General features: G+C 40.2%; 1 protein-coding gene across 2 annotated transcripts in view; it reads left to right on the top strand.

The window, feature by feature from the left end:
- Positions 1–24,153, top strand: part of Np (Notopleural) — a 125,718-nt gene that overhangs the window by 65,847 nt on the left and 35,718 nt on the right. Inside the window, exons 3-6 of one of the 2 annotated variants that reach the window (XM_065216587.1) lie at positions 15,881–16,032; positions 16,099–17,449; positions 17,539–18,294; positions 18,397–18,945. In XM_065216587.1, coding sequence (XP_065072659.1) covers positions 15,881–16,032; positions 16,099–17,449; positions 17,539–18,294; positions 18,397–18,945 — 2,808 coding nt within the window. The remainder of the gene's footprint in view (positions 1–15,880; positions 16,033–16,098; positions 17,450–17,538; positions 18,295–18,396; positions 18,946–24,153) is intronic. The other variant, XM_065216588.1, reaches the window with a different exon arrangement.

Genomic DNA, 24,153 nt, shown 5'->3' with positions numbered 1-24,153 from the left:
ACTTAATTTTACATGAAATGTTTGTTTACGGTCCATGATTTACGTCAAATATGGATTACGTCTCGTGTAAAAGTAGTTGTTTCTAAGTGTGTACAAGTGATAGAGACAACGATTGGGATCTGAAAAATTTTGAAAAATAAACCAGTTTTGAAGATGCCAAATGCATTTTACGGGAAATTTAAAGCATATTTAATAAATCATTTGAAAGTTTGTAGATGTTCCGGATTTTTGCGAGGTATGTCAAAAACAGATTTTTTCGTCGCTTATATTTTTTTTTTCTGGTATGAACATTTACTTTAGTTCAAATCTTTCTCAGATACTAGAAGCAGCTTTGAATTCAATGCAAGCCATTGAATTGTGATCCGACCATTTCCTTGAAATCGGTTCCGGTAAAGTGACCAGTCATGTTGATCTTTTGAATCACGTCCATATGAGTATCAATCCTCATTTTTGTTCAGCGCGTTGTCTACAGAATCGTTTTCAGCGTCACAAATTGAGGGATCTGTGACCAATGTGGGACATGACCGGAACCGTAACATTATGCCTGTCAAACTTCAAGATTTTGCAAGCACAGGTAGCTTTTTCAGGTGAACAGCTTGTCTCGGTTTGCTTGGAACAGGTTCCGATCATGTCCGAAATTTTACACTTCTCCCGTAGCATCCAAAACCTGCTACCGAGTGCCATAGGAAGTTGTTTGCCTGATAAAGCTGCCATTAGTGATAGCTTGTAAAATCTTGAAGTTTGACATCCCCCTTGGCACTCAGAACCTGCTGCAGAGTAAGCTGTGGAAATGAATAATCTAACACTGACATTGGTTTTGTAAAATCTTGGAGCTTGAAACCCTTATTTATGTGATTCTGGTCTTGTTCCATATTTTCCACTTCTCTTGGAGAACCCAGAACCTACTCTAGGATGACCTTCGAAATTTGTGCCACTGAAAACGATTCTGAAAACATCATGCTGAAAAATGATGTGGATTGATACCCATTTTGACGTGATTCATTAATGGTCACTTAATCGGAACCGATTTGAAGGAAATGGCCAGATCTCGGTTGTCTTGGATCTGTGGCCTGCATTCAAAATTGCTTCTTGTATCAGGAAAAGATATGAATTCTACGAAATGTTCATAAAAAAGTATAAGCGATGAAAAACATAAGTTTTTGACATACCCCCCTTTAAAATCCAGAACATCTGCGGTGGCACTGGTCATCACAGATGTTCAAAACAGCTATAAATTTCCCATCAAAACTGATCTATTTTTCGAAAATTTAATGCCAACTGATTTTTTACGTAATTCTGCCTGTCCCGATTATTTTGTCTATCCTCTGTTCACCTCGTACACCTGTGTACATGCTAAAAACAGTTCCGCAGGGAATTTCTCCTGAAAAACACGATTAACTATATAATATATCCCCAGCACCAACACTAGATCGCATTCTGGAACCGCCGTAAATTCACACACATTTAAATACTCCACATGTATGTAACTACTTTTCTCTACAGGAATTCTATTTACGTAATAGAATATTCAATCTTACGAGTTAAACGTTAATGCTTGCAGCTTCGACTCTCCTAACTTAAAGTTTGTGAATAGTCCTTTTCCAAAATAGCTAAAAAAAATCCAAAAATAACTTCGATTGCCAATCAGTAACCTTCTAATATGATGATAATGATGATGAGGATGATGGTCCCACCTCTTACCCCTACAAAGGTTTGAGCTGGAAGATTTATCTTTAAGCTAATTAAATATGACAATTTAACTAGGTTTGCAAACAAAATCCAACTGGTTAGAGTCACAGGGTTTACAGTTGCTTCACAGCAATATAAATGTGGAAAAGCTCAGGCGTCCACCTCTTAGTTCGCCTCTTTGTCCACCTAAAATATTCATAAGTATTACAAGCCATCGAAAGTTAATGAACAATCAACAAAGCATCCTATTACACTAGCAATACCGCAATCTGATGCTATCATAATTTTCAGCAATGTCAGGAATGCTTACGAACCCCCAACATTTGTCAGAAAAGTTACTACTAACTCAAAGTATCTTCCGAATAAGCTTTGAAATTGATTTTTTTAATCAAATGTTAAATTCAGTCCTCTATATCCGTAATACGAGCGCGAGACTCAAACCTTTGTAGACTACTTTTTTTTTAAATTAATCTACAATTAAATCAAGTATTAAAAATCCATCATCACCATCGTGGCGAACAGAAATAGTTTTTACAGTGCTACAATAATTATTTAAAAAATCATTATGACAGCTTTCCATACAAAATAATCCGTAATAGATAACTTCGTCAAGTTGCATAATTTATCAATTCATAAAAAAAACACTGGATAACTGTTCAAACGACAGATTAATCGTTTGAAATGCAATATCTTTTAAATTCTGCTAGTGTTGCTGAACGTTTGATATGTCTAGCCAACGAATTGAAAACATTAATTCCCTTAAAATATAATGAATTTTGTGAACCACAAGTCAAGAAATGTGATGTTCTTATCTCAGTCGCGTTTCTAGTTTTTTATCTATGAAAGACACCTCCTCTTTCAATTCGATCACACAAATATCGAGGTAGTTAACCATTAATTACATTAAAAATGAACACCATTGTCAAATATACAATTCTTTGGTTCACCGGCAACCATTGTAAGGCGTCTAGCATCAAAGTTGAGGAAGTGAATCTATTACAGCTCAAAATCAAACGCATTATGTTTTTCTGCAAGCGCTGTATTCTTGATATTTGTGTTGCATTGGCCAGAAATAAAATGGAAGGGGAAAAATCCAGATGAGGAAAAATGATTGATTTGTACAGCTGTATTCAACTGGCAACAGTAAAATCGTTTTTCGGTCGACATAGAATTCCATACTTCTTGGCAATTTTCTTGATGACATTGTCAATCTGAGAGTTGAACTTAAGTTTGTCATCAATTATCTCGCCAAGATATTTAATCTCGCAAACGTGATCTATAATCTCATAATCAATTACAACAGAGACTTTCTCATTTAATGGATTCCGTGAAATTACCATACATTTAGTTTTACTTATATTCAATTTCAACTGCTTGTACTTCAACCATCTACTTAGAGAACGCAAATCTTCATTCAAGTGTAAAACGGCATCATCTAAATCCTTAGCTGCAATGAATAACACAGTATCATCTGCAAAAAGATTAATGTCGCAAAATCGTAAAGCACGTCGCAAGTCATTAATATACATAATGAATAACCGGAAGCCCTAATACACTTCCCTGGGGCACTCCAAGGTTAGTCCCCAACGGGACTGGAAACAGAATCATTAAAAACTGTCCGTTGAGTTCTGTCAGACAAATAGCTTTCAAACCATTTATATGCAGTACTCGTAATTCCAAAGCGCTGGATTGATCTCAACAATAAGGGTCTAAAAAATGTTTCCAAAGCGCGTTTAAGATCCAAAAAATCAGCAACAATCGTATCTTTACACTTCAAGTTATTTTTCCACTTCGCTTATATCAAATTCAACGCGGTTTCACAAGAATGACCTTCCCGATATCCCAATTATTCTGGTATCAACAAACTATTACTATTTAAATACTCCAACAGCTGGCCTTTAATAACAAGTTTTAAAAAATATCTAATGTGTGCAAAATGTTGATAGGACGAATCTCTTTGGCTTAAATCGTTCCAGCAACTTTTTTAATAGGGACCACTAAGGATTTCTTTCAAATTTGTGGCACATGTCCAGTTTGCAATGATTCATTAATAAGGTCCAGCAAGATGTGGCCAATGGCATGAAAGTAATCTTGAATAACTCTAGCATTAACATTATCTACTCCAGCCGATTTTCCTAGTGAAAAACAAATAACTCTCAGTTCATCTAATGTAATTGTAAACGTTCGAATCTACAACTTTTAGTACAGGCTGTTTTATTTCGTCGAGTTCATCGACCAATTCAATAGGCATGTCATATATGTGAAACTCCAGTAAATTTAAGGAATAATTTTTATAAATTAACACGATTCAAACATTATAAATTTAAATGTCAGCTCCTAACGCAGAAAACTTGTTTGAAGGGAATGTGCAAAAATAATCTTGATCAGTTATTTATTTATCACCGGATGACGGACAAAAACTAGACGTAAATTTAGACTAGGATAGAAAATATTACTTTCAATTGCTTCCAGTTCAAGGCATTGATGACAATTACGATAGCTTTAACACATAACAAATCCAGATAACGACCACTACCAGTTAGCGTTAGCGTTAGCGTTAGCATTAGCGTTAGCGTTAGCGTTGGCGTTAGCGTTAGCGTTGTTATGATATACTTCGTAGATTGGATACTAGCGACACTCACGTCTCTTCTGAAATTCTCAGTTAGACTACTTTCAGGAATAATGCTGAGGAGTAAACATTGGTTCCAATCTAAACAAGAGTAACAGAAGCATGACTGTCGCTATTCCCGGCCACGCCCATCTTTACCATAACTAGGGATAGGGAAGGAAATGTTGATGTAGTACTTACTTAACGAGAGGCCACCGACTTAGCGACACCCACATAAGTGCTACGGAGTTGGAGGGTTGGGTAGGGTATTCGGTTAGGATTCACCTCAAGTTGGCGATGCAACCAAAAGTATGTATTGTTTATTTGTTGTTTATTTAATCTCTCGATAGCCGGCTATCGAAAGAACATATTAATTTTGTTTAGTGATAATGAATTTTAAGAGTCATGACGGAGAGCTTGGGATTAAACCCATGATTTTCTGCTCAGTAAGCAAAAACGATCCCTCCAGGGTCATCGAGCATCTCAGAACCATAACGCTTCGCGACAATACTGGACTACGTTTTCGCTTGATATGCAAATAGTTTCCGAGGTTAATGTTCAATATCAAATATACAAATGGTGGACGATTTATTGTGCTGTGGAAGAGCTTGGGGTTAAATCCATGATTTTCTGCTCAGTAAGCAAAATCGATCCCTCGAGGGTCATCGAGCATCTTATAATCCACAGCGCTTCGCGTCAAAGTACGAATATATGCATGAACTATCTATTATTGAATAACTAATATTTACGATAATTAAATGAAATAAATAAAATATAAACTACAAACAAAACGTGACTGCTAAAATCTCAAAAAGATATTCTCACAAATATATTTCACGCCACCAGGAATCTCAAAACCATTAGACGTTATAATGATACTCTGCACATGTTAGACACAAGAAGAGGCCAAAAAGCAAGCGTCCGACACACAAAACCCGTAAAATCCACTTGCAGTCATAATCAACGATTCTACGAATCGTAAGCGCTCACGAATCATAAAACCGCAGACTGCGACACTCTGAAAGCGAAATTGACAGGCTCTATGCGTCAAACACCCGCCCTCCAATCTTCTCCCGCATCCAACAGCACAAATCTCCATTACAACATCTAACGAATTCAAAACTCCGAAAATCACTCATCTATAGCAAGTGAGTGGAAGCAACCCTGTATGCAACCATTCTTCATGATACACTTTTTCTGCCTATCTTTCTATTAGGCCTGTGGACATGCGTTAGCTTCGAAACTTCTAACCAAACTGGGTAAATTTTCAGATCACAAAAAAAAACTTGAAAAAAACTTTCATAGGTAATTACAAGTAAAATAAATATTGATTATTTTACGCAAAAACGAGCAAGTAATATTAAATCTTTTGTATCGTATACTAATGCCAATTGGCTGTAACAAAAATAATATGCTAAAATAAAATAAAATTTTAATAAAATGATATGCAAAATTTACTAGGAGATCATTACTTTATTGGTGAGAAGTTTCTAATAAGCCCTCCCAGTTCCTCTGTATACAGAACAAATCTGATACTATAATCAGAATTGCTCAGTCTGCATGAAGCAGCCGATTTCATCAAGGAAGTTCTATTAACAACCAAGAATTTATCGTTTGAGGTATACTGAAGCATTAAGAAGGTGATATGTGTCACTATAGGAAATCATCATCGTTGCAAATGTAAAGAAATTAAACATAACCCTTTGCTTCAGTACCGTCAACCTCCATGTCCATGGGGAGGGAATCCAGATAACGACCACTACCAGTGGGCAAAAATTAAAAAATTTGTTTTCAGACCAAAATGTTTCTTTCTCTGCTGGAAGCCCTGCAACCCGACAGGCGATGTATTTAACGCTTTGCGGGACAGCGTTGTCAGCACTGGAACAACGGACAAAAGAAATAATTAGTGTTTTGAGTTCTTCATTAAACTATCTTTAATCTCACAAAGGATTTTCAAGAAATTCGTAAAATTACCAAAATAGTGACATTTGAAAAACAAACAAAAAATGATTTTTCGTTGAAAAAATCACTACTCAAATGCGCGTAAAAATCGAAAAATTGGAATATTAGAAAAATTCTATGTTAGATTTTAGATCATTCACTTTTATATCGCGGACAGAAGAATCAGCTATATTGATCGAATGCTATCCGAGATCCCTGCCCCGCCTGGTGAAAAAAAAAACGTGGTTTTGAGAAGAACGCGTTGTTGTTGTTGTTGTTGTTGTTGTTGTTGTTGTTGTTGTTGTTGTTGTTGTTGTTGTTGTTGTTGTTGTTGTTGTTGTTGTTGTTGTTGTTGTTGTTGTTGTTATTGTTGTTTTTGTCCTTCCTTCGCTTGTTCCTTTTTTGATTCTGGGCTTCCGCCCAGCTCAGAAGGGAATTTATGCTAAACGACACGTTTCAATTTTTCGTATTTTTCCAACAGCAACATTATGCATAAGCATTAGCTAGGACCTCTGGTGGCAAATCATACACTCGCACATATTAAATACTACCTCCTTCAGGCTTCAAATGTACCTTCCATCCGTATAATCGAAATTTAATTCAACACTGTTGTTACTTAGTCCATAAAGCGCATACTCCTCTGACATAAACTTGATGAATAGGGAATTCTCCTCTGAGATTAGATAACATGCTTCCATCTCAGCAGAATTTGCTCCAGCGTCTTGACAAAATTGGCAATTACGTCCAAGGATGGTAAGATTTGTAAATTTGATCATTTACCTGCAGAGTTCTGTCAGTTTAATAATTCTTATCTTTTTTTTTTTAAATGATAATTTACACGTAACCTCCAACAAACTTGGTTCATTCACATCTAGGTTGGAATGCAACTAGCGGTATTCCAAATCCTGTTTTCCGGATGATTGCTTATCATCAGACTTCGATCGTCAGTCCTCCGTATCACAGTTAAAACCAGTTCACCACGAGGCGTAATGTCGAAGTTTTGCAACTGCTACTACGACGGAGTAAGAGAGAACTGTGCGTGCAGCAGCCCAATCCGATAACAGGAACAGCAGGAAACATTGAACTTCCTTTGCCGGTTTACACTTTTAACCGCTGCTTTTACGGCTTTTCCCGCTCACCACAAAACAAGAACTACACGCGCCCATTGTAAGCGAGTGCTATTACAACGTTTTACGATCTTCGTTGGAGTTCATTGTCGAATACAATATGTGGTGGTGAGAGTGGTCAAGCACCTCGTAAATAAAATCCACTGATCATATAGATATCCTGAGCTACACTTCAGCCCCAAGCTATTTACTATGATAATTGTTTTCTTATTGAATTTAAAGTCCATTTACTCACGATTATTCATCAATTATTCAAATTGAGCGGGAATGAATCTTGTTCCCTCAATGTTATGACTCTTCAAAGTAAAATCCACCACACGATATTTTCACTCGATTAAGCTCGGCACGGCAAGTGTGTCACCTCCCTACAATTACACCGACCGATCGACCGACTTGGGGGCACGATCGAATTGCATTTCTCCTTGGCCTGAAAACCGGCGCAAAAACCTCATTATTCAACCCACTCGAAAGTCAATTTACCATGCACCCGCCGAAATGGGTCAATATCGTTCCATCGGCTCCATTTCAACGCTGCTCGGGTCTTCCTTCGGGAGGCGTACGATTTGCGATACATGAAGGTACGATTTGCATTTCATCCAACAGCGAAAATAAGAGATGCACGATCCAAATGGCAGGGGGAAAGACTCCCCAAAATCTAATTTCCGTCACGTTTTGTGCGAGTAGATATCGAATTACCATAAGGCATTTTGAGCGTGGCAAGTCTATTCTTCTGATCGTACCTCCCAGAGCTCCGGATCACGTGATCAGCATCCGCGTGCAAGTCGGCGCTCTTACTCTCTTCAGAAGAAAGACGTGTAATCATGATCGTTGTCTCCGCCACCGTCGTCGTCGTCGTCATCGTCGTGGTGCTACCGACTTCTACCGGGGGGGTTGGCGAATGGGGAGATGGAGGATGCCATTCAGGAAACGACAAGACACCGACCGAGCTCGCGGTTGTGTGTATCTTGGAGAAAGCGAAGGTAAAAGTAAATTGCTAAGTGGGTCACTTTACTTTCTTTCCTTTGGGGATTGTTCTTGTATAATCAAGAGGAGTGCGCCCCCGGCCGGGGAAGACTGGATGATCGGGGTGCGGAGCGAGAGGATGTATTTGAGAGGCTGGTTTGGCGTTTCGAGTTCTTGTAGCAAATTTATTACCGTCTTGCGGTAGTGAAAGTTGTTGGCACATGTGCTTATTGGAGATTTATTGGGAGGTTGGTTCACTTGTTTATTTCGTGCAGGGAATTCTCTGAGGACATTTTATCGTTCTTGAATTCCACACGAAATCAATGAGTGTTAACGTATATGACCAGTCATTCAATTTATTTTATGGATCAGAGCATTTTCAGGCCAAATAGCAAAACAAAAAAAAACTGAATTTCAGACTCGACCTTCTCCGATTGGTATGAACCTTTTTTATGATAATTATGTTTGGTGTGGTCAATCATTCTCATTTGAGCTAAAATTCACGCAAGAATCACGCAAAAACCTCAAAACGGCGTATCTAATATTGTTTAACAAATCATGACTCGAAAGCGCCTCTTTCAATCAAAATGGCATTTATGATAATGATGTAGGAAAAAATTGCTTAAATTTTAAGTAATTTTGGGAAAAAAATGTAAAAAAGTTTTAAAAACTTAAATAATAAAAAAAAAAATACTCTCTTCAATATTAAAAAAATTACTTTTCATTAAAAAGCTGATAAAAAATAATATCTGCTGTGAAAAAATTCAAGTTGGAAATGAACGGTTCCAGGCCAAATAGGATAAGAAATAAAAATTTAGGACTTGACCTTTTCCGATTTGCTTGACTCTTTACATAATTATGTGATATGGGCAATCAATCGGTAATTTTGGCTCAAGTTTTTTTTTCTGCAAAATGGCGTCTTCGACATTTTTTAATAAATTGTAGCGCTATTCACTTCTAATCAAAATGTCGTCTGAGGCAAAGTTGTTTAGAAATGTAAAGTAGCTTTGTGAGAAATACACACGGTAATTATTTATTTTGTGAATTGGAGTAAAAATTTAAAAAAGTAAAAACTTAAATATTTATTAAAGCTTACCTTCAATATTTTCTATATTTATTATTTTTTTTTAATTAAAGCTCATGACAAATTCAAAATAACAGAATATATAAAAAATGACCAAAAATCATAAAACAACTTTTGGTAAAATGTTTCAAATTATTTATTTTAATTTTCCTGTTCGAAATTTTTTACACAGAATTAAATTTTAAAAGTCTAAAAAAGAGTTTTCTGTGCAAATTTCTCAAAAAATATTTATTTCAAAAAGTTGAAAAAATTTGTCCAAAAACTGTTGTTTAATAACTTTTGTTAATTTTAAAGTGTTCAGATGCCAGCATTTTTCAAAAGATTTGAATAATATTCAAAAAATATTGAAGAGAGTCATTTTTTAAGTTTTTAGCTCGTTATAGATTTTTTTACTCAAAATTACTTGTGTACGTATTTCCCGGAATGGAATTATTTCACTCACCACTTTTACTCAGACGTCAATTCGATTGAAAATTACGTTTTAGAGTTACGGTTAATGAAAAATTTCATTTGCCATTTGAAATTTTTTACGAGGCCAAAAATTGTCCAATTTTTTTTTCAAAAATGTGGATAATTGACCATAACAAACAATTCAAGAACAACATGTGAAAAGGGCATACAAGCTTTTTGTAAACAAACCTTCTTATGCCCTTTTCTAGCCACCCACATGACACTCACGCAAACATCAACGTCACCGGATAGGGGAAACTTTCCCTTTTCCGATGGTGTTGTTGCTTTGCGTGAGTGACCCTTGGTTAGCGAGAAAAAGGCCTACAAAGGTTTGTTTACAAGAAGCTTGTGTGCCTTTTTCACAAGTGGCTCTTGAATTATGCAAAGTTTCATGCAAATTGGTGAAGGGCACGTCAAATCAAATCCTCATGTGGCGTATAACTGCACATCACCATTTATATCAATCGGTTCATTTTGCAGGATCTTATTTGTGATCAGGGTTGGTCTAATTTATCTAGATATCTTAGAATCGAAACAAGTTTTTGGTAGTCATGAGAAACGTTTCAGATTTTATTTTTTCCCCAGAAACTGAAGTTGAAAACAAGAGAAAGCTAACACCATGGTTCCGATGCATGTTCAAATGTCAGAATGTTTGATTGTTTTCCAAGGATGTTAATTTTGGATGATGAGAGGCCACGGCTTTGGAGATGTTCAGTATTCTTTAACGGATATAAACAGCGAAACGTCCCAATTCAATGGGCATTTGCATGAGAAGAACCAGGAATGAATTTTAACTGTATCAAACGAATACTTTTCAGAAACGCAGCTATTATTGCCTGCTTACTCATGCGTAAAAACAGAGTAACCGTAAAACAAAGGGTAAAATAGGATTTCACTGTAAAGGCTGCTTGCTATTCTATCACTTCCTTCCGGTTAGAGAAAAAAATCGAGAGGTTGTTCACAAGACACGTATTCGGTTGACAGTTGACGTAGACTAGGTTAACATGTTTAGTGAACTTCTCGTGCATTTTTCTTAATATTGATTTGAAATACAGTAGAAGTAACTTGTTTCTTCAATTTACTTCATTTCCTCTCCTTGACATGTCAATTTCATCACCCTTATTAGTTATTTTTCTTACTGTTTCTGGGTTATTCGTTAGGGATATTTCCGCATATGAAACACTTGTCTTTAATCCTCCGTTATAAAATATATTCCTCGTGCACACTTCAATGTCCATCCCATCTCCGTTGGAAATTTATTTTTGGATAACACGTTTAACCAAACGCTTGATCGCAGTGGGATACCTCCGGTGGGAAATCGTTCACAAGCACGTATTGCACATCCCAGTCTAACTAAAATTGCAAGTTTTATTGACGTTTTAAAGCACTCTACAAGTCCAAATCATGGTCTACAGTACCCTCATATAACCTAAACGGCTATCACCGGGTAGTGGTCCGAGCTCAGCTCCTGGAAGGCCACAGGTTGCGAGATGTCGATGTCGATGGTCGCATGGATCACAGATCCACTCAACCGAGTGCGAGTGTCCGGGGCCAAGATGGTATAGTGGCCCTCTTGCAGGTCTTCATTCAGGATGGTGCCGTTTCGATTGCTCAGACCGTTGCCCAAAAGTTGGTGTTTTGCGTTCAGGTCGCCAGCGATGATGGTAGCAGCCGACAACTGATATTTCGTCTTGCAGCGATGGCCACTCCCCACCCCCGGAGCAGGTGCGGTCACGTCTGACGAGCCGGAAGTCGGGAAGGAATACGTTCAGTTCGGGCTTCAAGTGCGTCTCGGTGATGATAGCAATGTCGATCTCCTTGGTGTTGAGGTAATCGAGTAGCTCTCTATGCTTGTTCTTCAGCGTGCAAGCGTTCCAATTTGCTATTTTTATAGCTTCATGGTCCATACTTGGTGACGAGAGATAAGGCGGCATGAAGCTGTTCAGATCGAGTCTTGCAGGTGCGCAGGATGACGATCACCTCTGCAACCAGCGTTACTAGTTCCTCCAATGTAAACGGAGATTCGTCAACTGATTCGCCTGAGGCAACACAGGCATACGCTAGTCCAGGAGCCGGGGCAGAAACTTGATTTGGCAGAGCCACTGCAGCAGTGAGGCGATGGTTAGATGAGCTCAGGGAGCGCCTTGATGATTGGATTGCCGGGTATTGTTGATCCGTGATGGCTTTTAGCGTACGTTTGCTTCGAAAATCGGTTGCTAGTAGCCACCTTCTTCCTGATGTTGATGTATTCCGTTTGCTTGGGGCAGTCCCGAGTAGTGGAACGGTGAGTACCGCCGCAATTCACAGCGTGGTTTCATATGACAGTTCTTCGTGCTATGGTCGGTGTTGTGGTTTGTAGGATTCCCAGTAGATAATGACCTGAAACAGGACACGTATGTTGCTCTTCATTTGCTGCAGCAAGGGTGTCGGAGCCCTTCGTGAAGTGGACCAGAAACAGTTGGTCACGATAGTTAGTATTGGGCATATGCCGTCGATTCATTGGGTGGAGTGCCTCTGGTTTCAATCTTAGCCTCACCAGTTCATCTTTTACGGCAGCCGCTTCGTACGACGGCAATCCCCGTAAAACAACCTTCAATGGTTACACCGATTCAAATCTTGGGTGTAAAACTCCACCATACTGTTCTTCAGTATGTCACCGACCGACTTGCACTGCTGTAGGCTGGAGCTCATGATTTTTGTTCCTACGCTACAGATCTTGAATCGCGGGAACAATTTGAGTTTTGCCAGCTCATCCCTTGGCTTGGCGACGTCATCCATCGTGGTTAACAGCGAGGGAATCCGCTCCTTTTTGGCAATTTCAGCGGCGTCACCACTGCCATTTTCAACTCCGAGCACCGAGAATTGGTTGCTCTGTAGGAGCCGATTAGCTGCGTCATCCGAAGCAGCCCTGGTGTCCATTTGGGCCTTTTTACTAGGCCTCTCCGATGCAGGAGTAGTGGCAAGTGCAATTAGACTTGCCAACATGCCTGTCGATGACGTGAACTTACCAATAAAATTAATTAGAAGAAACTCGATACCGGAGCGAACGAACGAACGAACAAACTATACTGCTAGACGGTCTAGCAACCAATGGCCATGAGTGGAGGAACGACAGCAGAGCTCTTATATAGTTAATGGAAATATGGCTGCTTCCGGTTACAGAAAAACAGAAAAATACTGTCCAATACCCAACAATATGGGTATTTTTTCAAACAAGGTGACTTGTAGGAACCGAAAATCCATGGTCTCTACACGTCTCGCCGATTCCAAAACTACCCATTTTGTGTGGTATTTTACAGAATTTCCAAGTTTTTCTGTAACCGGAAACCGCCATCTTGGATTTAAAAATGACTCTGACTTGGCTGAGGAGGGAACTCCTTTCAATTTTCCGGATGGTTCTGCATGAAAACGAAGACGCACCCGTTCGCGGAAAGTTGTAGATCAGGATCTCCAAATCAGCTTACCTAAATCACGGAGTTCTGAAAAAAGGAGCCTTCTACTCCTCCTGAATTCCGCAGGACTGACTTTACACAGGATTTTCCTCCTCTCCCGAGGAGGAAGAAAACCCCCGATACCCCAATTTCAAGAACAGAAGCCCCTTCTGCATCTGGGTTGGTCTCATTTGATAACATTGTGGACGGTATCCTCAAGTACCTTGATATTTCTGATCTATTTAAAAGCATTGTTCTGGAAATGCTTCCTTCTGTGAAAACCCTCTTGAAGCAATTGCCATTGAAGTGACACCTCCTTGCAGCAATCATTTTCTTCGATGGATAATTTTCCAAACGAGGTCGGGGATTTGATCACTGTTCTACAGAGGAATTGTCGAAGTCTTATTCCTAAATTAGACCCATTTAAGTTTTTAGTTCACAATAGTGGTTGTGATTCATTTGATCATTGTGAAACTTGGCTCTCTTTAGATATCCTTATTTTTTATGATTTTAAGTTTATTCGACTGGATCGTGATTATTCGCGTGGAGAAGGGGTACTTTTGGGGATCAAAAAGTGACATCCTTTCGATAGAGTGAATCTTCCACAATTTCCAGGTATTGAAGTTGTCGCATGTCAGGCTATTTTTAAAGGTTCAAGTTTCGGTTAATCGAAAACAACTTTCAGATATCTGTTCAGTTCTTCCTACTGAACGGTTGATTATGGGATATTTTTAATTCCCACGGAACAACTTTAATATGATAATCCTTAACAATGGAGAAGTAACACGTTTGGCTGATTCACATCCTCGAATGGAAGTAGATTAGACCTCACCCTTTGTTCTAATTAATCATCGTTGGATTGCACATGGAATGAGACCCAAGATCCCTGCGATAGTGATCATTTTCCGATCAAAGTTTCAGTTGCCAGCGGGTTCAATCCGTTGGAACCCGTAATATCGTTTGGACAAAGTTCAAGACTGTGATAGATGAAGCCTTAACGTTGGTAGAAGGGCTTCTTCCGTTGGAGGAATATAAATTCCTCTCCAATCTTGGAACGCGCGTTTCAAACTCAAACTCGACCGGTTCCAGGAACGTCTTTCCATAGGATAACTCCTTCTCTAGCAGCACACATGTTGCAAAACCGGTTGAGGCATCTTTTATGTGAGTTATTTTAGTCCAACTCAAGTTGCTGCAACTTTCTACCACAGCTTTGACCAGTAAACCCAGTGGAAAACCACTGAGGTTTATCGTAAAAAGTCCGACGCGTTTAAGCTTTTCCGGAAACGTGGAACACCCATGCATTTTGAAGCATACTCGGTTTTTGAACGCGAAGTAAGAGCCTCATCAAAGCCAAGAAACGTGGATACTGGCGACAATTCTTGGATGGTTTATCGAGCGAAACGTCGAGGAATACGCTTTGGAACGCGCTTTGAAGAACCTCCCAGACGACGCTAAGAGGCGCATGTTGAACTTGCTTGGTCAGTTCCAGGAGCTCAATATTGTTCCGGATGTTTGGTAGCAGGCGCGAGTTTTAGCCATTAATAAGCCTGGCAAACCTGCGTCAGATTGCAACTCGTATCGACTCATCGCGATGTTGTCGTGCATACGAAAATTGTTGGAGAAAGTGATCCTTTTTTGCTTGGACTAATGGGTCCTCTCAGATACTCAATTGGGTTTCCGTAGGGGCAAGGGAATAAACGACTGTCTCGTGTTGCTTTCCACAGAAATTCAGTTGGCTTATGCTAAAAACAGAGCAAATGGCTTCCATGTTCTTGGCTATCAAGAGGGATTTTTATTCAGTATCGGTTAAAGACCTTTCAGAAAATCTACACGCATGTGGTCTTTCTCCTTTAATAACTATTTGTACAATTTACTGTCAGAGAAACATATGAGCTTTTCTTATAGGAACCCTACAGCTTTACGATTTAGCTTCATGGATCTCCCCCAAGGCTCATGTTTAAGCCCCCTTTTGTACAACTTCTTGATAATTGTTTTAACGACTACTGCACGTTGAGGTTGGAGGTGGGTCGAAACTTCATTCGTTAACACAATCTCTGTGAATGTCGACAAGGTTACCAGGACGCAGATCACATTATTTGGTGAAGTGCTAAGCATCGTGGAGTCATATCTGAGCTCTATAGCTATTGCTCGAGAAGACCGCGAGTATTCGGTTGAATTCTTTTAACTTTATTTTTAATTAATGTATAACGGAAATAATATTTTGGCTCTGTAAAGTTTATTCGATTGAGCCTGTACAAATAAATTAAGTGCGAAAAAATAATTGCATACTGCGTAAAAATAGACTTAGTAAACGGAAGGTTCAGTGTGCTTGAAATTCATGTAGGTGTCTGGTTCTGAAACGTGTCTCGTGCACGACAGACTTTTCCGATGCAGATCAATTCCAAACATGCATCTAAGTGGCAATGAACCCAGAGATGTCACCAGTCAAGGTGGTGTAGCATTGGAATCGTTTACTTCAAAGAAGATGTCTTCAAACGTAATCCATGTAGTTTCTTCTCAAAGCTGATATAATGTTATGATCAATCCACCACTAATCACATAATTGTCCCCTTATTTGTCTTTCCAGTCAGCCGAAACCTACGACATCTACCATGCGTTGTGCGGAGTTCCGGTGCGGAAGGCATCTGCATGTTTGCCATCGATTGTTTCAAATCCAACGGCACCCATCTCGGTGTTTGCATAGACAAAATCTTCTTCGGATCCTGCTGTCAGGTTCACGTAAGTTCTTTCATTATGAAGTCTGCCAGCCAAATTTGAAGCTTATCGTACTCTCTTCCCTTCCAGGATGACAGTTTACTGTTCAAGTACGAAATTACCGACAACAGTATAGACAATAACCACTCAGGTTTACACTACCAACACTTTCCACCTGTGATCGATACCAATAAGAAACCACCGCTAACAGAAACGATACTCCCGTCGACGGCGAAGCCAAGCAACTCGACCAAATATGCGCTGATTAGCACTTCGTCGACGACCACCCGTCGAACGACTACGAAATACAGTCGAAGAAACACTACAGCGGCTGCAACGACGTTAAAACTCCAACAAAAGGACGATGTTCCTTCGACAACAGAGTATCAAGAATTTTCCACCTTCCAATACGTTCAAAGCAGTAAAAACCCGACTCAGAGTGCGACAGAGACTAGTCGACGAACTACTACCACTAGGAGAACTCCTCCGAGAAATACAACGAAACCTTATAAGACTAGGAGACCTACACCAAACAGAAATGTGACCAGGAGACCGACTACTCAGACCACTACTCCAAAAGCCATTCTGACAACCTTGCCGGAAGTTAAGCGGAATATTACCTCATGGTCCACGGCAACTCGAAGACCAACAACGTCTGCTGAGATGACTACCAGTTCTTCCCAACAACCGACTACCGCAAGTTCAACGACCGTTAGACGAACAACAACCTATTCAAGAAAACCGACCACTACTGCACTTCAATCGTCGGAGGAGACTACATTCTTCATACCATCCAGGAAGCCACCAGCGGTGGCACCACTAACTCGACCACCAGTTCGACGAAGACCTACGACTGCCACTACCATGGCGGAACCTGAGACTACCCAAGCACCGCGACCTCGACCAAGACCTACAGCAGAAATCGTTACCGTTCCTGCGACATCCCTGGAACACCTGATTGATGACTTTCTGTCTTCCACTGGTCAAGACTCGTCATCAACGGAAAGTACTACCGCAAACACCATAAAGGAAACAAGGGAAAAGCCGACCACTACTCCGCAAACGACGACACAGCAAGAGACGACTACGGCTAGTAGAACCACTCCATCGACAACGACAACGACGACGACGACGACATCAACAACTACGACGACGACGACTACTGTCGCCCCTACGACGACTACGACTACTGCCGCTCCTACGACGACTACGACCACGACTACCACAACTGAACCACCCACAACGACAACCAAGACTACACTGATCCCAAAACCAACCACCTCCGCTGGACGAATAACTCCCCCCGCAGACGCCGACTACCAACCGGAAACTTCACAAACCGAAAACCTCCTGGATGAGACCACTGCTAGTACCGGTTTTGTTACCTGGTCCAGCTATGTGGATGAACCATCCAGCAGCGAGAAGAACCCTTCCGAACCAGGTAAGATTCACCCGTTCCATTCATTCACAAATCAAATGCATCACCCGTTCGTAACCATCCAACGGTAACTAATGCCATTCGCCCATCAGCACCAACAGGTCCCACTACATCAAACAGTTGGATACTGATTCATACACTAACCCCGGAAGCGGTGCTCGGCACCAATCTGACTAACAATCACAGCCCACCATCAACTCAACCATCAGCGCCATCCGCGTCATTGATTGAGCTTGGAGAACCGGAGTCCTTGCCGGACATCTTTCTACCTCCGCTCGATTCGCTACTGCCGGAAGCAGCCTACATCTACACCATTCATGATGAAACTAATCAAACCCAAACCGGGGATCTCATATCTCATTCGCAACTTGATTCCTCAACATCCACAGAGGATAGCTTACAGACCTCACTACCCACCACCACATTCGATGAGCCATCTACAAGTACTAGTACTACGTCCAGCAGTACACCTTCGTCTACCGCCACGTCTACAACTGAAGCGGTTCGTGAAGCTGCCACCACTGTTGGTAGCACAAACACTTTGACCACTACAACTGAGGAGACCATTACAACCACTACTCCGGAGCCAACGGCAACGACCACCGTCACCCCGACAACCATAGCGCCAACTAGTGAACGAACGACTCCAAGTCCCAGTACCATTGCTACTGAGTCAACCAGTAGCAGTACGGCTACTGAAACCACCCCACCGCATGTCACTAGTAGTACAAGTTTAGAATCATACACAAGTTCATTTGCCCCAACAAGCATGGTGCTCACCACTACCACAACCCCTACCACCACCACCACTACTACTACTACTACTACAGAACAGGAAACATCACCGGGTAATATGTTGCATGTGTTGTCTGCTTTGTCCACTTCTGTCTAACCTTTCCTCACTTTCGTTCATTACATTGACACTAACCGAAACTCGTTCCCCAACACAGCTACTTCAACGACTACCCCGGAGATTCTGATCGAAATCCTCGCACCATCAACGAGTTCATCGAAGATCACTTCAACCACTCCAGCCGACTCAACCGTGGAACCATCCACCGTCGATTCCATCACAGACCTCACCACCGAAGAAACCAGTTCCGAAGAAGGCAGCGGTAGCGAGGAGGAATCCGAAGAAGGAGAAGAAGAAGGAAGCTTCAGTTCTGAAAGCTATGAATCTACCCCGGAGCCGCCCAGTTCGATCATAACCGAACTAAACAAGTACGCCAACACAACCTGGGCCACCACTACGCCGAGCAGTACCAGCGTTGAGAGTACGACGATCACCACTACAACAACCCTCAACATCACTAGCTCGATGCAGTCGATAGCATCTATGTTCAACATTTCCACCAGCACCGGAATGCCGGTGCGGTTCCCGGAGGACAATGTCACCTCCACCACCGCGGCCAGCTCGGCCGGTCCAGATGGAGTCACGATGTCGCCCGCCAGCTCGTCCTCGTCCGCTCCACTGCTCGAGGGCATCGACTATCGTGCCGGTAAGTTCAAACCTCCTACTAATAACAGACCGTCGGCAAAGCCCCGAGAAGGACGAGCAAATTTTTATCATTCCTTGTACCTGCACCCTTTTGCCGCGACACGATGCGATCGAGACTCAGTTCAGTCAATCGTCGTTGTTGCTCTTCTTCATCTGCTTCCCCCACCACACGAAGGGCAAGGTTCTACTATTTCGTAATGTGCGGCAGTAGGATGAGCTACACGAGTAATAAAAATATAACATAAATAATTGATAATAGCGTGAAACCATTTTTAACCTTGGCGGCGCGGTGCGACAGAAGAAGTTCAATGATTTGCTAGGGAGTCACGATCAACCGCGAACCGAAATGTGATGGGAGAACGGAAAGCGGTGGAACGTTGTTGTTGTTGCTTGCTGCTAGCTGCTAGCTGCTATTTGCATTCATTTGGATAAGATTGAAACCGCAAAAACTGATTGAAATCGATCAGATAAAAAGTTTAGCGAATAGACTGATTATATAGCTGTTTATGACTGCAATGGCTGGTACTTCATAGAAAGGACCAGGCATTATTTTTTTGGTTTTATGCATCAATTTTAGTGTATGAAAGCCTTTAGAATTTAGAACAATTTAAATTTATTTTTAAATTTGCACTCTGTATTTCGGTTCAAACAAGTTTTCGAGGTCCTGAACATAGAATAATTTCAATGTTTACCCAATTTTGGACAATTAATTTTTAAATGTTCAGTATTTTTGTAGACTTCATTTTATGACTTTTATGTCTCTATTCATTCGTTCATATTTTAAAATTTCTTGGGCAATCAAATTTCTTATTGACATTTATTACTAATTTAAGCTTTCCAGCTAAGATAACATTTAAGTTAAGAATTTTTAACAATTTTCAGAGCTCTCTAGACAACCAGAATACATGTACACTTGGGCGCCAAAGAAAATGATCATCTTGTGTTTTCGAAACGGCACATGTGCAAAATGTTTATTGCCTCCAAAAAAGACCCTGTGCGAAATTTGGTCTCAATCCGACGTGATTTGAGGAGGCGCAAAATCGGCAAAGTTTGAGCTTTTTTTTTAAATCGGAAGTCATGTGATTCTACTACAGCTGTGTTCCATATTCCGAAATAATTTAAAGTAATTCATGACAACTCTGGCTGGCTCTTTACTCATTCTTCAACTTTGCTGAACATTCGAATTCGTTATCTTATAACGAAACTGATAAATTGAGCTTCGATTGAGACTTTTTTTTCCGTGTTGGGTATATTCATCACTGCGACCATTACTTTGATCTATTGTGATATTCCCCGTTTTTATATTGCTTTATCAGTAATGTCGTATCACTATTTTGTGAAGCGACTGACAAAGACTGACCAAAAGCATTTTCCCAGCCAGGTATTACATTTCGAATTAAATGTACTTCTATACTGGGACCTGCATTCCAAATATCAAAGGGTTCTGCCAGCCCCTTATCCAGAAAAATACGCCTTTTATTGAAAATTGCTGCACAAGAGCATTGAGATTGAGACTTATCGAGCAGTGTTGCCATCTACTGGTTGAATTAAAAATCATTCACGGCAACTCTGGATGACCAATCAAACGATGCTCAATTTAGTGGTATTGTTTCAATGTAATGATTTCAAGAATTCTGCAAAGCTTTATTTTTGACGTAGGATTACGTCTTTCGGCAACATATTGGGGGTGCAATTCCAAAAAAACCAAAATCGACCGCGGGACGAAAATAGGTCAGGTTTTGACCACATATACCACTGTCAATAGCAGATGAATTTTAATTCTAAACAAGCCAAAGAATTGGGAATTTATCTACCAATCTGCTAAATTGAACGCTTTATTAATTTTCAATAGGTCACTATTGAAAAATACACAAATGTCCAACTGTTGCAATGGTGATCAAAATTATCACCGATTACCTGCAAACAGCGCATTCCCTAACACAGATTTAAAAATCGAATTCGATCCTGTCTCACTGAACGGTGCTCATTCAATCACCGTGTGTGGTGGTGTCCGGTCGTCAACGTCAGCAGCAGCAGCAGTGATTAGCGTGTGGCGTACCCCACGAAAGGCAGCCTGCAAGCAGTGAGCTGCAGAGCCCACATGAGCACCCATAGAAGGAGGAAGAAGCCGCTGGATCGAAATCAGTTTCCTCGTGAGTAGCTGTGGGTCATCTATGCCAAGCGTGTCAACCTTGCTCCAAACAATTAACAGCTCGCCAACCACACCCCAATAGCTCAGCATTACTCAACCATCACGACTAAACGGTCCTTTTCAGGACCAGCACAAAATTGTTAAAGAGTATTATTTGGACATTTGTCAAGGTCATCAGTTCCCGCAACCAGCTCAACCTGTCTATAGAAGGTGTGGAATTGTAGGCCTGATTGTATTGGTGAGATTAATCATATCGTCCGGCCATTTTCCAGAGACGGAGCTGTTCCGCTGGTAGGAAGTGATAAAAATCCACATATAGAATTTGAAAGAAGTGGAAATAATTTGCTTTAGGTGCATATTCAGGTAAAAAAGTGAACAACAAGTTAAATTTATTAGTCAGGGACAAAATACTGTTTAATATAAATGATTTTTCTTCATACAGTTTTACCTGCTTTACTACCAATCCTCAGAAAGCCAAAAAATATTCAAATTTGTGAGAAAATTAGCTCTCACGAGCTCAATCTCAATTGCCATGCTTTTATGACACCCAATTTGTGATTTCCTTTCATAGATTACAAAATAGAGTAGGGTAGAGAACTACTTCGGTCTTATAGCTGATTTTGGGCCTATCGAGCAGAAAACTTCAAATAAATCCATGATTTTAGAGTTAACACGTCAATTAGGCGTTTTGTACGATAATTTAGTTAATAAGCTACCGAATAAAGTCAATGAAAACGCGTGATATGAAGGTTTGCACCCATAATTCCCACAAACAAAAGAAGTTCTCCGACCGAATCATTTTTTTTTCTTTATCCGATAGGCCGAAGTGAATTCATTGGCGGTTTCAATGCGAGTTTAGAATCCGTAGGCCGAGTTTGGCGCGGCGTCAAGAAGCAGGGTTGACTTATAACAATATCTAAACAATTTGTTTCTCTATATCAAATTTTACAGTACGTAAGGTAAATAAATTTGGAAGCCATCAGTAATAATAACATTCCGTTTGGTGCTAAACTGCGCTAGATTAAGAAGACTAAGTGCGGGTTGTGCTTAATAAGCCGGAAATGGGGTAGTGAACCCTATCTGACAGTACAAAACATGTCTGGTACCGCAGTTAGATTAACATTCTAAGTCCCTCCTTTTTTACATATTCTGCTCAAACGCTACTTTCTGTCCCGCCCCATTCATACAATTCGGAAGGAAATCCTTAGAGGGGTGAGCTATTTTGAGTGAATAATGTGTAAAGAAGGAGGGACTTCAGTTGTTAATCTAAATGCATATATAGAGGTACCAGACATGCTTTGCACTGCACTGTCCTCTGTGAACAGTTATTGGAAAACAAATGATGTGTAGTTTCCGATCGATGCCACCGCCAACAACAGCAGTGACATCTGATGGAACATGAAAGCAGAAGCTTGACAAAATGATTAATCCGTTTTTCCCTCAGCTTTCATTCCGCTTTGCACGATTCGTTTTTTTCTCAATCAACCTTGTAGTGACGTCAAAATGTTTGTTTTGATCGGCGCTTACATAGGAAATTTAATATGGATTATAGAATTTTTTGTAGGGGAATTGGCTCTAATGGTAACCTATGGATCTAAGATTGGGCCCATCGCTAAAAATCTGCTATTTATCAATTTTATCCAGATGAACGCGTCATTGGGACGGTACTATTGAATATTTTTGGTTCCTATTGAAAATTTAGTTGATTGCTGAATTTATGTATGAGCCAAAATTAGAGGCATAATGTTGATTGATTATTGAATTAGCACTCCATATACCATGAAAAAGCAGCCTGTTTGTGAGTTTTTGCCTGTTTTCAAGTGAAGAGTTATCATAAAAAAACAATTCGCCATCTGGCATTTCCCGGCGACTTAACAAATAAATACAATCAAACAAAGTCATCATGCAGAACGAGGATTTGTTTCACTTCATATTTCACAAAATTGCTTTTGAGTGTTATGACATCGTCTCCCGCAAAGTTTACATTTTGACATAGGATTACGTCTCTTGGCAACATATTGGGGATGAAATTAAAAAAAAAAAAAACAAAATCGACCGTGCTACCAAAAGTGGTCAGGTGTTGACCACTTATAACTCTGTCAATAGTGGATGAATTTTAATTCTCACCAAGCCAATTGATAGGTAGTTTTTTCTTCAAAGCTGCTAAATTCAATACTTCATCAATTTTCAATAGGTTACTATTGAAAATTACACAAATCAAGACCAACAATTGAAATGGCCTTAACTCCATTTTGTAAACAAACCTTGTAAGGCCATTTTCTCGCGAACCGAAACCTTCATTCGCAAACCTAAACCACAAACGGGTATAGGAGAATTTCCCCTACCTGTTCATTATGTTGGTTTGCCTTTACGGACTTCGATTCGCGAGAAAATGGTCTTACAAGGTTTGTTTACAAAATGGAGTTAAGGCCATTTCAATTGTTGGTCTTGAAATGTCCAGCTGTTGAAATGGTTATCAAAATTATCACCGATTGCCTGCAAAAAGTGGTTTCCCTAACATAGTCGCCAAATATTGATACCGAACACGTAATCCTACGTCTAATCTACGGTCGAGTCTTGGGTACAACCTCTTGCTTTTTTTTCTTAATTTGTATTCCGTCAATCTTGTTTTCCGTAAGCACCAATACTACCGACGTCAGGGAGGCACCTTCCACACCTGAACCATACTTATGGACCCATCAACTCATGAACCGGGGACCAACAGCTTAACTTCCCTTCCGAAGGAAGGCATGATCAGAGATTTTATGCCTCAGAAAATCCCGGCGGCACCGACTGTGATTGAACCCAGGCCACCGGCGCCGCTATGCTGCAAAGTTGGAGTGTGAGTCAGGAGCTAGCCAGAGTTGCCAGGAATGACAAGTAATTCTGCAGGTAGATGACAATTCTACAGGGAGATAACAACACTGCTCGAGTAAAATCAAATGTAGCTTAATTGCATAGGATTGCTTCAAGATAAAGATGCTTAAAAAATGAAGAATTTTGTCAGAGATGGCAGCACTGTATATAACTAAAATGATCAAACTGTTTTATAAAATG

This window comes from Ochlerotatus camptorhynchus, unplaced genomic scaffold (assembly GCF_037179485.1).
Source record: "Ochlerotatus camptorhynchus isolate MF236.1 unplaced genomic scaffold, CSIRO-AGI_Acam_v1.1 ptg000064l, whole genome shotgun sequence".
Taxonomy (NCBI): domain Eukaryota; kingdom Metazoa; phylum Arthropoda; class Insecta; order Diptera; family Culicidae; genus Ochlerotatus; species Ochlerotatus camptorhynchus.
This window is presented reverse-complemented; position numbering and strand designations above follow the sequence as displayed.